At 32.7% G+C, this 15,363-nt stretch overlaps 1 protein-coding gene across 3 annotated transcripts; it reads right to left on the reverse strand.

The window, feature by feature from the left end:
- Window positions 1-8,335: 8,335 nt before the first annotated feature.
- LOC7471426 (nuclear transcription factor Y subunit C-2) lies at window positions 8,336-12,031 on the reverse strand. 3 transcript variants are annotated; one of them, XM_002310045.4, is made up of 2 exons: window positions 11,862-12,031; window positions 8,336-9,405 (listed from the first exon to the last, which is right to left on the reverse strand). In XM_002310045.4, the coding sequence occupies exon 2, from the start codon at window positions 9,350-9,352 to the stop codon at window positions 8,576-8,578; it is 777 nt and encodes a 258-aa protein (XP_002310081.2). In that variant the 5' UTR covers window positions 9,353-9,405; window positions 11,862-12,031; the 3' UTR covers window positions 8,336-8,575. The 3 variants fall into 3 exon arrangements, with proteins under 3 accessions (XP_002310081.2, XP_024460707.1, XP_052310750.1); XM_024604939.2 differs by having other exon boundaries at window positions 11,866-12,028; XM_052454790.1 differs by lacking the exon at window positions 11,862-12,031 and adding an exon at window positions 10,997-11,018.
- Between the last annotated feature and the right edge of the window lie 3,332 nt (window positions 12,032-15,363).

Consider the following 15,363-nt stretch of genomic DNA (forward strand, 5'->3'; position numbering starts at 1 on the left):
TGTGCAAAGTGTACGAGTTATTTTCAGCAGAGGATTGACCATTTGTAGTGTCTTTCAAGGTAGCAGTGGGAAGTCATTTTTCTTTGAAGCTGCTATGATTTTGGACGTCTGGAACATCAACCCCTGTGATTTCTCTAGAAAGTGGGAAGTCCTTCGATGCCTTGAGCTGCTACGATATGGCCAGCTTCTGACACCGTCTCGCCGCCCATTCCGCCTTCTTCCTTATTGATTACATAATGCTATTCCTTCTAAGGCCATGCCAAACGATACAAAACTGCAAAATTCTTGAAGCTAGAAAAGATTCTCAATTAGTGGATTGTTTAATACCAAAAACATATGAATATAACAAGAGAACTAATCACAAAGATGATAAAGGAGTTCTGAAGAAGATAAAGGAGTTCTGAAGAAGATGTACCTATATATGCCCTAAAATTTTATTTTACCGAGATTTGGTTTGAGCATTTCAAATTAAGACGTGTGATATTAAAATGTATTTTCTTTTTAAAGAAACACATCAATTGATATGAAACTCATGAAGAGCAATTTAATAGAAAAGGATATTTTAATTTCCCATGAAAGATGTTTTTAATATGGATAAAACAATATTGTTTTATAAACTACAACCACATCATTCTCTTACAACAAAGCAATATAAAGGTAAGAAACAAGACAAGAAAAGACTTGTAACCGTTATTTTCTATTATAAGGATGGTTATGATAAAATCCTTTTATGGTAATTGGCAAGCATGTTAAACCATGATGTTTTAAGAATGTGAACTTGAATAGTATGAATTGCGAGTATCATGCTAACAAATGAGCATGGATGACTAGGATTCTCTTCCAAAAATAAGTTCGACAACTTAATAGAAAAAATAGATAATAGAAAAGATCTTCTATTTATTGATAATTGTCTTGCCCATCCAAAAACTATTAAAGGTTTGAAAAATATTGAAATGTTTTTCTTGCCACCCAACATAACATTAAAGATTTAACTTTGTGATACAGAGATCATACAAGCTTTCAAGATGCATTATCATCATTGATTTTATTAAAATCTTTTAGAGAGTTATGAAATTGAGATCCTAAAATAAGATGAATGTTTTAGAAGTAATGAGTCTTGCAATCTCTGCTTGGACAACAAAAGTTAAAGCAAGTACAATTGCAAATTCTTTTCGACATTGTAAAACTAGATCTATGAATAATGTGGCTTTAGAGAATTTGGATCAATACTCAGATGATAGTGTTCAACAATTGCATGTTCTAATCAAAACGTTAAAGCATCGTGATATAATGGGTACTAAGTACCTTTTGAACTACCTACAAGAAAACAGGCAACTTTAGAATTATCGAGTGACAAGCAAATTATTGAGATCATGGAAAATGATAAAAAAAAAAAAAGTTGTTAAACCTCGTGTAGTTCATGATCTAGATCGCGGGTTTAGTGGGTTAAGCTGTGAAGTTTGGGTCTATTCAATATGTCACCGTCTCAGTATTAAAAAAATATAATCTTGAATTTTTTTTAATAGCTAAAGCATGTTTTTTACTTGTTGTCTGTGTTGCCTTTAGACTTGCCAGAACAACTAAATCATATTGGGACAACTCCTATACAGATTACTTTTAGATCCATGCTATGTAAGGAGTTGGATCAAGATGTTTCAAGATTGACCTACTAGGTCATGTCATTTTTTTTTCCTTTTCTGTTTTTTTATTATTATCTTTAAAATTCCATCTTCCAATTCTTTTCTTAGGATTGAATTCTTATTGGATTCTTTTTTCAAATTCATTCATCAACATTTGATTGGATTTTGAATTGGTCTTCATAACTTGTTTTTATTTGCTTTCTATAAGGTTATTACAGTCTCAAGCAAATATCACAATATTTGATTGGTGCTTGATTTTGTGAGTGTCTACTTTTTTGTTATCATATCATTAAGTTAAAATTAGTTTTTTTTTAAAAAAAAAAAAAACAAAAGTTGTTAAACTCAGTGGAATCCATGACTCAGGTCACAAGTTTAGAGAGTTAAGTTGTATAGCCCAGGTCAATCCGATATGTTGTCATCTCAATATTAAAATAAAAAGACATCATCTTGAATTTTTTTTTAAAAAAAAACAAACCATGCTTTTTAATGATTATATAGGTTATTTTTTGGACTTGTCAAGTTGATTGGATCATCTTAATGCAACTCTCACATAAGTTAATTTTAAACTTGAATGAGCTAAGGAGTTGAGTTGAGAGATTTCAAGATTAAGGTTAGATTTAATAACAATACTAAATAAGTTTTTATGGTCTAAATTTTTTTTTCATGTTCAATTTTTTTTTATCCTACCCGTAAAGTAGTGTGCCATCATAAATTGGTAAATGACTAATTGATTATGTGAGGACAAAGCCCAAGTAAGTACGCACTAACGTTCTCCCCGAACTTATATGTGTGTATATAAATATATTGAATTATTTAAATGTTGAGTCCTTACAATGCCTAACAATAATCAAAGAAACAAGTAGAGAATGAAATTTTATCCCAGGATTTAAATAAACCGTTAAAACGAAAGGAAAAAAAAAGTTCCATTCTGTATTTGTTAAATGTATCTCACTTATTATTATTTACACCTGCCATTAAGTGGGCATAAAATAATTGTACCTATGTAATTTTTAATTTACCTATTACAAAACCTCTAAATTTGGAAAGACATCCACCATTAAGGCTCCAAATCTAAGATAATTAGCATCCCATTAAAAGAAATAATGTAGAAAATTTGTACTTCTAGCTATTTAATGAATGTTCAAAAGTGATTATGTGTTAGAGAATAATATAAATTATATTTTGGGACCTTACTTAAAAGCTTAAGTTGGTTGAATTGGTTCTTTGACATGGTATCATGATAACCAAGCGGTCATGAGTTTAAATCTCATTATCCCCATTTATTTAATAAAAATTAAGCACAAAGTAGCGTGGACATATGTAAGTTTCAAACCCAAATGACTTTCACTTGAAGGGGTCTATTAGAGAATAATATAAATCATATCTTGGGACCTCACCTAAAAACTTAAGCTTTTAGGTTGAATTAGTTCTTTGATATTATGTGTATCAATTTCATTTTTGTTACTAGTAGGCATGCACCAAATATGCCAAAAGAAACATCTTCAACAAAATTGTCAAACATGACAATTTTTACTTCTAATTATGGTTGGCATTGTTAGGTTACACGAAACATATATACACAGTGAAAACAATAAATATAAAATTTTTCAAGAGTTTCAAGGATCGCATTAGATAGATCTAGAGTAGTTTAGGGTTTATACAAAGATTACATGAAGACTATATGTTTTTTTTTTTTTTGCTTTGAATAATTGCTTCAAAACTGGACTGTCAGAAACTACAAGTCGTTCACATATTCGGCCTCTAATGGTAATCCACACGAACTACCAGCGAGAAATCTCCTAAACCCTTTTAGAAGACAAGGATTGTTATACCTTAGAATTCTAACTCTTTTCTTTTGTATTTTAAATGTTTTTGTATTGTACTCTCCTCATATTTTCATCTTAGAAAATAAGAGACATATCATTCTATTTATAGGAAAACCTAAAAATCCTAAAAATGAAAAAAAATATCAAATTTCCCCTTAAATAATATCACATGTATTATTTTAATCTAATTTTAGAAATTTATTCAATCAAGTCCTTACTTGATTATTTCTAGGTCTAGAGTTGTAGTCCTCTATATTAATTACATTCTAATCTTCAATTTCTAAAATTTATTTACAATCACGTCACACTTGATTAATCACCTCATTTTAATTTCTAACAAATGGTTCTTATATGTGTGACCTATTAGGTTCCCTAATAAGTTAGTCCAAATATAAATCATAAGTGGAATAAGATTAAATAAATTAATTGATTTAATAATTAATTGATTTATATTTGAAGATCAAGTACAGTGTTTAACAACCTGTCATGATCCTTTAAATATTAGAAAAATCATAAGTGGTTTGACTTAATTTTTCAGTGACTAGTTTCTCAGTGTAGTTAATATCACTTTATAAAGAATGTTCCAATCTAAATATTATAGCATGAAGTATGCTTATTTTGTTAAATTATGTTAGTTCTCAACATCATAATCATTTATTCTTTGAATAAGATTTTGAAATTTAAACCATGAATTTTTTAATCCTAGAGTTTTAGTTTTAAACTAAAACCCATCTTGAAAAATCATGATGTTTAAGTGATAAACGAAGTGGATGGATGCTAAATCATTGATTCATGCATGATTTTCAACATGTATGTGCCTTTATTTTGATCAAATCTTGTCTGTTTTGGGTTCCATGTTGTTGGGTTCGTTTTGATGTTCTTGATAAAAAAAAACTTCGTTTTATTTTTTAATTTTGTTCCTTGTTCTTTCAATTATTTTTAAGAATAACCTAAGATTCAATTTCATAAAATCAGACTTTAATTTATTATTGAAATATTACATGATATATTGGATACACGAGAGCATACGAAACATATCCTAACACACAAAGTCATGCTAACATAACTTGTAAGGATGAAATTTAAAAAAAATTAATGACCAAATTACAAAATATTAAAAAATTTAGGAGCTTAGAATGAAAAAATTGGTTATAAAAAATAACATGAAAAGTGAAATATGAAAAGAAACATGATAGATCAACAATGAAAAATCAAAATCTTTCATAGCATGTTTGGAACTTTTTGAATTGAATTTAATTAAGAGGTTTTAATTAAATTGCATGTTTGGATCTAATTTGAGTGTCAAGAATTGAATTTTAAATAGAATTCAATCTCTAAAAACAGAATTGAACCCCTTTGATCTACTACATTAAAAGAAGAAATTAATATTAAAACTAGCTTCCTCAAAGTACTCATTTATCCTTCATTTTTTTTTAGATCTTTGAATAAATAAGATGAAAGTGATGAGAGTAGTAAGAAACAAATTGAATTGAATTTTTTCCCTTTCAACATGTGAATTTAACTTATTTATCAATTAAATTAAAATTAAATACTATAATTGAATTTAATTACAATAAAAAACTGATTTTAAACAGATTGTTAATTCTTTTATAATATAAAAAACGGGCCAACTCCAAGCATTATAGCATAATGACGTGTTCTCATGATATAAAAAGTAAAAAAAAAAATGAAAGAACAAAAGCATATAATGGCCTAGTAAATATTTTATCCATTTTAAAAAATCCCTAACAAAAATAAAAAATGTTCAGCTTCGAAACACGATAAAAAAAAACAATACAAAAATGACCACGTGGAAAATACTATATAATACAATATAATTATAACTAGTATATTGGTCGTGCTTCGCAGTTAATCAATAACAATTTTTTTTTCAAATGTAAAAAAAATAAAGAGCATAAAAAATCTTTTATGTGTCTTGGGCTTGGCGGCCAAGCCAGACCTAAAAGTATTGGGTCTTACAGCCGGATCCAAAATTGTTGGGTTCTGCTAGGCAACCGAACACAAAGCTTTTGGGTCTTGCTAGGGGCAGAACCCAATGCTGATAGGTCCAGGTGCCAGCAGGACCCATCGTTATTGGGTCCTGCTGAGGTTGGACCCAAAGCTATTGGTTCTGCTGGGCAGTCGAACCCAAAACTATTGGGTGCTGCTTGGGGTAAGACTCAACGCTATTAGGTTCTGCTATCGGGTCTGGTTGTACAGTCAAACCCAATATCATTGACTTTAGCGGCAGAGTCAGACCTAATAGCCAAACTTAGGTCTGGCACCGCAATCACACCTAATACATTTGGGTCTGGCTACAGAGCCAGAATGGGTCCAACTGAGGCCGAACCCAAAGCTATTTTGCGTCGTGCTGGGGGTAGGACCCAACGCTATTGGGTCTTGCTGGATAGCCAGGTCCAAAGCTATGAGGTCCTGCTTGGAAACCGGACCAAAGCTATTGGGTTCCGCTGGGGGCATGACCCAACTCTGATGGGAGGGAAATTAAATAAGAGAAACAAAAAATCTAAATAGAAAAACAAATTAAATTGGCAATATCCAGACCCAATAAACATGGGTCTGGCTGTCCCAAAGCTATTTTGGATTCTGTTGGGGGCAGGACACAACGCTGATGGGTCTTGCTGGGGGGAGGACCCAAACCTGCTCGCAGCCGGACCCAATGCTGATAGATCTTGTTGTACAGCCGAACCCAAAGCTATTTTTTATCCTACTAGAGGCATGACCCAACGCTATTGGGTCCTGTAAGAGAAAAGGAAAAAAAATCTAAAAAGAAAAACAAATAAAATTGGCAATATCTGGATCCAACGCTATTGGGAAAGAAGAAAGATGCTTCTAAGACTATGAAGATATGTAGGTAGCTTGATATGTAGAGGAACTCAATGAACTTCTATGAGTGTAAGTCATAAAAGGTAGTTCATTTGAACTATATATCCCGCATTCCCTTATGTTGTTGAAAGGCATTTTTCACGTCCCTCGGTGGCTCCATATACCGAACTCCCTCCTTTTACACGCCCTACAAATTCTACCAATTGGCTCGAGAAATACGCCAAAATTCAATAAGAGAAAAGGAAAAAAAAATCTAAAGAGAAAAACAAATAAAATTGGCAATATTTAGACCCAACGCTATTGGGTCCTGCTGAAGGGTGGACTCAACACTATTGGAATCTTTTGGAAGCGATTTGGGTTTGGCTTCCAAGCCAGACCTAATATCATTGGGTCTAGCCCAATGCTAATGGGTCATGCTGGGGGCAGGACCCAAAGCTATTGGGTCCTGCTATGCAACCAAACCAAAGGTTTTTTGGATCCTGTTAGGGGTAGGACCCAACGCTATTAGGTCTTGCTAGGGGCAGGACCCAACTCTAATGGGTCCTGCTGGGGGAAAAATTAAATAAGAGAAAAGAGAAAAAATCTAAAGAGAAAAACATATAAAGTTGCATAGCCAGACCCCATAGAATTGGATCTGACTAAGTAGCCAGACCCAATTACAGTGGCTCTTCCTGTGGAGCCAGTTGGGTCTTGGCTATTTAGCTAAGATCCTATAGTATTGAGTTTGGTTGTGCAACAAACCCAATTTCCATCCCTTATTAGAATAAACCCCAACACTCAAAATCCACAACGCCAACAATACACACTCAAGACATTAAGAATCCCCTCAAAACACACTAATGGCTCAATCATCATCCCATGTAACACCATCTTGGAAAGATGAGTTTGATATTGTTATCCCAACTATAGGAAACTTAGATTTCTTCTAGTAATGGAGACCTTTCTTTCAAGCTTACAGAATTTGCTGACACTTGAGCACTTCCATTCCATGACCATTTCCTTGAGATCTTATATGGACACATCTTGAGCAAAGATGCAACACTTAGCAAAGAATAAGAAAGACAGGGCCATAAATAATGAAATACTCTTATTATTTTCATCGCTCTTCTATCACCACCTTCAGAGAAATGTTTTATAGTCGTCTTTAAACTCAACAACAGAAAACCCTAACTTTTCTTCAATCAAATGCAGAGTTAGAATGGTGGAAATACATGTTTTAATGGACCACCATTCTGACTCTGAGTTTAAAAGAAGGGTGGAATGTGAATTATGAAACAATCTTGTTTCGGTAGATCAATGTAAATAGGGTGTTTTTTGGTGATTGTGATCTTGATAACGGGGTTAGGTTTTTGTGTTCTCATAAAGTATAAAGTTTGAAGCTTTTTAGTGGCTATGGGTTACAGATTGCATCCAGGAAAATTTGAAGAATCATCAATGGTAAGGTTTATGGTGTAGATAAGTAATCTTCTGATCTTGGTGATTGTTGAACAATATGTCAATGAATTGGATAAAAATTTATTGGCCTTTTCTTCTTGTTCTAACGTTTGCATTGTGTACAAGTTCTTGGTCTTGTGTAGGCTTACTAATCCTTTTTTATATTCTGTTTTTAATACGTTGTGAGTGGTATGTTGATGAATTCGAATAGGATTTGGATGCTGCCTAAACTTTGTAACTAATTAGCGTTTTGTTTGTGTGCGCGCACGCACTTGATTTTGTACGGGAGTAAAAGTGATCCAAGGGAGAATGGAATGCTCGCTTCTGGTGCTCAGAGAAGTTGACGGGGATTGCCTTTGAGCAGCCCAGAATACAATTGGAGGAACAATGGAATGCTCGCTTCTGGTGCATGTTTTAAAACAAGAACAACGAAACTACGTTCTTTCTAAATTGCAGAAAATCTAAACTCTTGACCGCTTATCAAAACGAAGCAAAAGTCTTAAAATATGGATCACCACGGATTACCATGAACCGAGTTTGCAAAAAATTCCCGTAACTTCTAATGCTATTTTCATCCAAGCACAAACAAAATTAAAAACAGTATCACCATCCTTTTCTTCAAGCATAAACCACCAAAGAATCATAACGATTTTTCAAACAATAGTGCAAACAAGCAAATGTCACATCTTGACCATCATAGACAACTCAGTTTTGGTATCACAAAGACTGACTAATGCTAAGCTAAACCCTTCACCACAGATGCAAAGACACTGCTAAAATAATCCCCTGACAATCAGACTGCTGCTACACTCCCGCCACACATCCTGGACATCAAGGGTCGCTTTGCTGCTGTTGAGGTTGAGTCTGCAGCCATGGCATGAGTGCCACTGGAGGTTGTGGCTGCTGGGCTTCATAGGCAGCTGCTTGATCAACTGGCTTTCCCATGATCATCCCTGGAGGTCCTACAGGATGCTGAGGAACATAATAGTATGGAAGATCAGCTGGAGGGCCAACAGGAATAGTTGCCTTAGTGACCCCAAGACCCTCCTCTTTCAACTCATCTCTTGGAATAATATCAACTAAGAAATCAAAAACATCGGTCCTGGAAATTGCAGCTGCAATATCATTCTTCTGTAGCGTCCTTCTTTTGTTCTCTTCAGTATGGATCCAAGAGCGCAAGGTGAGCTCCAAGATGAACATTTCACACGCTTTAGCAAAAATAACAGGAGCCTCTGCTGAAATCATCCGAACATCTTCATCAGCTTTCATTATCTTCTTAATCCGAGCAAGTGGAAGGCTATGGTTCTTGAAGTCAGTTGTTTGTTCAATTTCCTGCATTTGGATGGTCCAAAACATCTGAAGCTGCTGTTGTTGCTGCTGCTGCTGTTGGTGGTGGAAATGTTGGGCCTGCTGGTATGTAAGTTGGTGTGGTGAATTAGAGAAGGTGGCTGGAGACTGAGTTGGGGAGGGGATGGCTATGGAAGGAGTCCCAGAAGCCACCATTGGAGCAGTTTGGTAGGGGGTAGAAGCATAGGCCATCTGACCTGCACCAGCTACTACAGGTTGCTGCTGTGACTGTTGCTGTCGGGTTTGTTGTGATTGGTCCATGGATGCTTGTAGAGTTTCTTTGGCCCTCTTTCTAGCTATCTCTCATCAGAATACTATAAAGGTCAAACAAAAAACAATACATTCTCAGGAGTAATCACAAACTCAGAAACATTGACGAGAAGCACAAAAATAAAAGAAAAAAAAGGGCTAAACTTCTTAAGTGTAATTCTCACAATCAGACAGCCTGCAACAGCATCCAAAACCCATTCGAAACGTATCAAAACATCTAAATTTTTACAGAAATGGAGGAGAAACAGAAGTAAAGATTTGATTAATGATTAGACCTGAAGGGTCAATCTCATAAATTCATAACCAGTGAAATAAGTAAATCTCAAGAATGACCAATTTCCTAATCAAGTTGGATCTCCACTCCAAGTTCCAACAACAATATGATACCACATTAATATTCATACAGATTCTCTATCCTTCCAAAGAAAGAGGCTAATAACTCTTAGTGCTTCTATCCACAACAACCTGGAGACAAATGACTTGGCTTCCCTATCTATCAAAAGTCTTCCGAAGGCACAAGCATCCATCCATTCTTGCTATTGAACATATCTGGTTAAGCTTTGTCACCACAGATTTGCATGCACGTGCATGTGAGCAATGAGACTATAAGCTAGTCACTAGTCCTTTGCTTGTTTCACTATTCTATATCCAGTATACTGCTAGATAGTTGACCTAATGAATACACATGATATATAACCTTCTACTAAGAGTGGTTAAAACTAGGAACCCAGCTCCTCTCCTTACTTAACTACTTCTTCCATCAATTACAGGTGTTCAGGAATCAGTAAGTATCTTAAACTACATTATTTTTAAGAGAGCGGTACCTCCCTTTCGAATACATGAGCATCTAGTTTGATGATGCACCCTCAAAAGTTAATTATAACAGCATAATCATTTTCTTTCTAGCTTTACCACTGTGAAAAAATTAAATCATCCAGAAAAGTTTGCTCATGATAAGACACCTTCTCTTAAAATTAGGTTTTCTTGATAAAACCAATCAACAACTTCCTCTATCATCATGAATATAAACCTTTGATGACCAGGTATCTCTGCATTGATATACTTTCAAATCCTATCACTTCTGCACTACCTTCAACCATGTTGAGCTTGTATTGTCATGTCTCACCATTAGATTTCAAGACGTGCACCCCAAACTTTTACCATGGATTCTTCCCTATCAATACATGCAAAAAATTCAACCACTCCACATTTGGACCTTTCGCAGCCCTCTTAATTTTGGGGTTCATCCAAAATCCTGAGTCCTTAAATCATGATCTATATTAAGCTTAAAGCTTGTTTGCCTTTTAGTTTCAAAAGGGCTTTTGAAAAAATTTGAAATTTTTTTATTTTTTTCTGTACTTCAAATTAATTTTTTTTTATGTTTTTAGATCATTTTGATGTGCGAATGTCAAAAATAATTTTTAAAAAATAAAAAAAATAGTATTTTGATGCATTTCCGAGTAAAAAGCACTTTGAAAAGCAACCGCTATCACACTCTCAAACACCTCATTACCCTTGTACTGAAAAAAATATGAAGAAGTCACAAAGATCACAAGAGAAAATTATAAATATCAATTTCCCAACTACTGTTCCATGACAAAATGAGATCCTAGAGAGGGAATTTTGGAGTTTTACCCTTCAGCATTTTTGCATCAAGTGGCTGCTCTTAAAACTAGAACCTAAACAATATTATTGTTGCAAATTCAAGACTTTAGCCATTGCAGCAAAATATGTCCCCTAAAGATGCATGCCACCAAACAACAAAATAAATCATGATAAAACCCAAAATAGAATGCATGCCATCTAACAAAATACATTTTGTACAAGTCACATTACAGAGAAACTGAAAATTTGCAGATTATAATGAAGAAAAGGAAAGGGAAGAGTAAAGGGAATTGAAACTCGCATCAATCAAGACATAGCTTCCATAAGCTCTAATTTTGGTCAAATCCACAATTTTACTCTCTTAAGAAACCTCAAAACTCATGTATACACCAGAAATTGGGAAATTAATACATGCATGTATTGAACAATACACAAACATTAATCTTAAGAAAAAAAATCCAGTAAATCAACAAAACTCAACCACATCAATCTCTTCCATCAAAGAATCTCAACCAACACACTTGCTTAAGATTCACTAGCTAAATAACAATTTCGCTTCAATATTTCATCACTAAATCATCATAATCAAAGAATAATCACTACTTGCTTGAAACTAAAAAACCAACTCATGCATGTGATACTATTCTTTGTTTGGCAGCTTAGAAAGTGAAAGAAAATAAAAGAAAAGATTGGAACTTTATCTTAGCTGTTAGAAATTAAAAAAAAATACTGGAACTCATACTAAAATTCGAAACTTTCCCTTCAAATTTCTCAACTTTTCTCACCAACCAAACAGAAACTTAGACACAACACACAAACTTCTGCTAAAAAAAATCAGTAATTCCAAAAATAAAAGGAGCCCATTAAATTCAATAAAGTCTGAAAGAGAACATACCCACCAAATCTTTTTAGCTGAATCTTCTCTGAAAGCTCAAAAACCCAACAGAGAGATAGAGATGGTTTTTTGGAGAGAGACAGTGAGAGGAGTTAAAAAGGAGGGAGCTTTTGAAAGTGTAGAGAGAGACCCTTCTAGGGGCATCTATGTTGAGACACGTGTCGGACATTGAGAGTTCTGTCTATTAAAGAGGACTTTTTAAGACACGTGGTTGAGTATTAGTGGGTGTTGAATAACTAAGAGGTTTTCAGGTGAACCACTGTGACGTTTTAGGAACTTACAGAACTCGGTGTCACGGTATTTTAGTAGTGAAAAGAAAGTGTGAGGGTGTTTTGGGAAATTTAATATTTTTTTGTGAGGAAGCTCACGTGGAGAGCGCGTGCTGTGTCAGGAGTGGAAAGAAAGGAGATTACCTACCACTGCCCCGTGATGTCACGTGGCACGTGACATGCTTGTTTTCATTTTGTGTCCGGTTTGAAAATGTGTTAAATTTTATTTTTTAAATGTTTTTTAAAATTATATTTTTATTGAAAAAATATTAAATTAATATTTTCTAATAATTTTGATGTGTTAATGTTAAAAAAATTAATAATTTTAATTAATTTTCAAGTGAAAAATATTTTTAAAAAACATTATTTATCACAATATTAAACACACTAAACCTCAAATTAATTTCTTGATATTATAAGGTTTTTCAAATATATTCCTTGAATTTATTTAATACTATATATAAGTATATTAAGTAAAATAATGATTTAAATTACATAAAATTGCTTATATATTTTTACTATGAGTCTAAAATTACTAGTTTTTTATTTGCTTGCATTTTCACTGTGACTAGAACACAAAATTTTTAAAATGTTAAAAGATATATTTAGTTTTGTAAAAACATTTTGACATTATCATTAAACTTTGTGTAATAATTTAAACTTGAGAAATCCCTACCCAACTTTTTGAATGATATCAACTTACCAAACTCGTGACCCGAGTTATGGACTCCACTAAGTTAAATTAATTTTTTGTTTTATTATATCATAGAAAATATCAAGATTAATTTATCATCCGCTCAATATTAAGTGATAAAATTCAATAAAAACCCCATGAAATTGGAAAAAAAAATAAGATGTAAGAAAAAAAATGTCAAAAAATCTCAACCTGACTTTTTAATTAATATTTAGTCAACCCACCTAAACCACAACCCGAGTTATGGTACTTGATCAATTTAATTCTTTTATTTTACCATCAATCCAATACCGAAAAATAAAATTGAATAAAAGAACCACTCTAATTGATAGGCTTTGAAACGGATAATTAAAAAAAAAAGCAAAAAAAAAAACAAAATGGCTAAGATAAAAAAAAAAAAAAACACTCAGTTGCACTGGGCTGGGTCTCAAGAGCTAGGCACATAGGCCTAAGGGAGGCCCACACACCTGGCCCATCTTCGTCCTCCCCTTTCTTTTTTACATATAAAAAAACAAACACAGACGGTAGGTCTAAAAAAATAAATGATGGAATTGGCAACAAAAAAATAAAATGCAAAAAAATCTCAAACCGGCTCTTTGACTAATATTTAGTTAACCTGCAAAACTCGTGACCTAAGTTATAAACTCTACTTGATAGATTTAATTACTTTAGTGAAGAATAAAATCAAATAAAAGCCTTGTTTTAAATGATGGATTTGAAAAAAATAATTAAAACAAAAGCTCGGCTTAGTTGCACTGGGTTGGGCCTCAAGAGTTGGGCACATAGGCTTGAGGGAGGCCCTTACGCTTGGCCTATCTTTGCCTGGCCCTTCCTTTAAAAAACAAAAACACAGATGACATGTCCCAAAAAAAAATGATAAATTGACAATAAAAAACCAAAAGATATAAAAAAAAGTGGAAAAAATCCCAACTTAACTTTTTGATTAATATTTAATTAACTCATCAAACTCACGATTTAGATTATGGACTCTAATGGATCAATTTAATTCTTTTATTTTATTATATAATAAAAAAATGCAAAAAAAATGATTTACTATCAACTCAACACTAAAGTATAAAATTAAATAAAAGCCTAACTCTAATTGATGGACTTGGAAAAAAGTAATTAAAAAAAAAGAAAAAAAAAAAGCTTTGTCACATTGAGATGGGCCTCAAAAGCCAGGTGTATGGGCCCGAGAGAGGCCCTCGCATTTAGTCCATCTTTGTTTTGCCCCTTCCTTTTTCTAAAACAAAAGAACAAACATAAACGACAAGTCATCTGTGTTCATTTTAAATCAAAATAATATATTAACCATTGTTTTTTGTTAGCTGAGAAAAAAATATGAAGCCTAAAATCTTGAACTTGTGACCTCACATTACTTCCACACATTAACAATTATACTACAATAGAAATCTTATAACTAAATGACTAATAACCTAATTTATTGTTCATATGAATAATTAAATTATCTCACAACATTTTTAGTTGTTAGTATAACTAGTTTACACGGTTGCACTATGTTATGACTCGTATTAAATCTTTTTTAACATAAAAAAATTGTTTGAACTACAAGAAACTATTTGGCATTGTTATTAAAGATGATCTAACTGATCAATTTTAAAACCTTCTGACCCGCTCCTTACATAATCAAAGTTTAAAATTAAACCATATGGGAGTTGACATAATATGACCAAGTAGACTTGGAGGTCCAAAAGCAACCCAGGCAACCAGAAAAAAGCATGGTCCCTAGGTTTTTAATATTGAAACAACAACATATTAGATCGACATGAGCTTTACGGTGTAAACCATCAAATTCATGATTCAGGTAATGGACTCTATTAGGTTTAAGAACTTTTTTTATTTAACTATACGATAACAAAAAGAAATGCTCATAAAATCAAGTATAAACCAAATATCATGATGTTTGTTTGAGTCTACGATAACCTTATACAAAGTAAATCAAAAAACTTTATGAAAATAAATTCAAAATCAAACAAATATTGAAACATGAAATTAAGAAAAGAAGAACAAAAATGAAAGAAAAAAAGAAGGGGGGGGGGAAGAGAAAGAAAGAAGAAAAATCCACCTCCTTCATTATTCATATAAATAATGAAAGAGGTGTTTTGCACCCCAAATGTTTTATTATAGATAGTATATATGCTAATTAATGTTTGTATTCATATTTAGAAAATTTTCGATCATAATTGCTTAAAAGTTGCTTACTCATAATTTAGCCTTGCATTGTGAAAATTGTTACATTCATAATGTATTTTTTATTTCTCTTTTTTAGCATAGTAAAAAAGATTTATGTGATTGAAAAAAAACAATGTTTTAATTTGGAGGTAGAAAATATCTAGAATGAGAAGAAAAACAATTTAAATGTACTATATATTAAATAAGTTTGTAGAGAAATTATAAAAGATTTTATTCAATAAATTGAGACCATTGATGGAATAGATTCCTTATAAAAAGGATAAACAAGACTAATTCTTCTTTATTAAAAATTAAACACATGCATGTTGAGAAAACCCAAAAAGGT

The sequence above is a fragment of the Populus trichocarpa genome, chromosome 7, assembly GCF_000002775.5.
Source record: "Populus trichocarpa isolate Nisqually-1 chromosome 7, P.trichocarpa_v4.1, whole genome shotgun sequence".
In the NCBI taxonomy this organism is placed as follows: Eukaryota; Viridiplantae; Streptophyta; class Magnoliopsida; order Malpighiales; family Salicaceae; genus Populus; species Populus trichocarpa.

What these genes read in the sequence shown, in the direction of transcription:
- LOC7471426 (XM_002310045.4), bottom strand. Translation starts at nt 9,352, where the DNA reads ATGGACCAATCACAACAAACCCGACAGCAACAGTCACAGCAGCAACCT.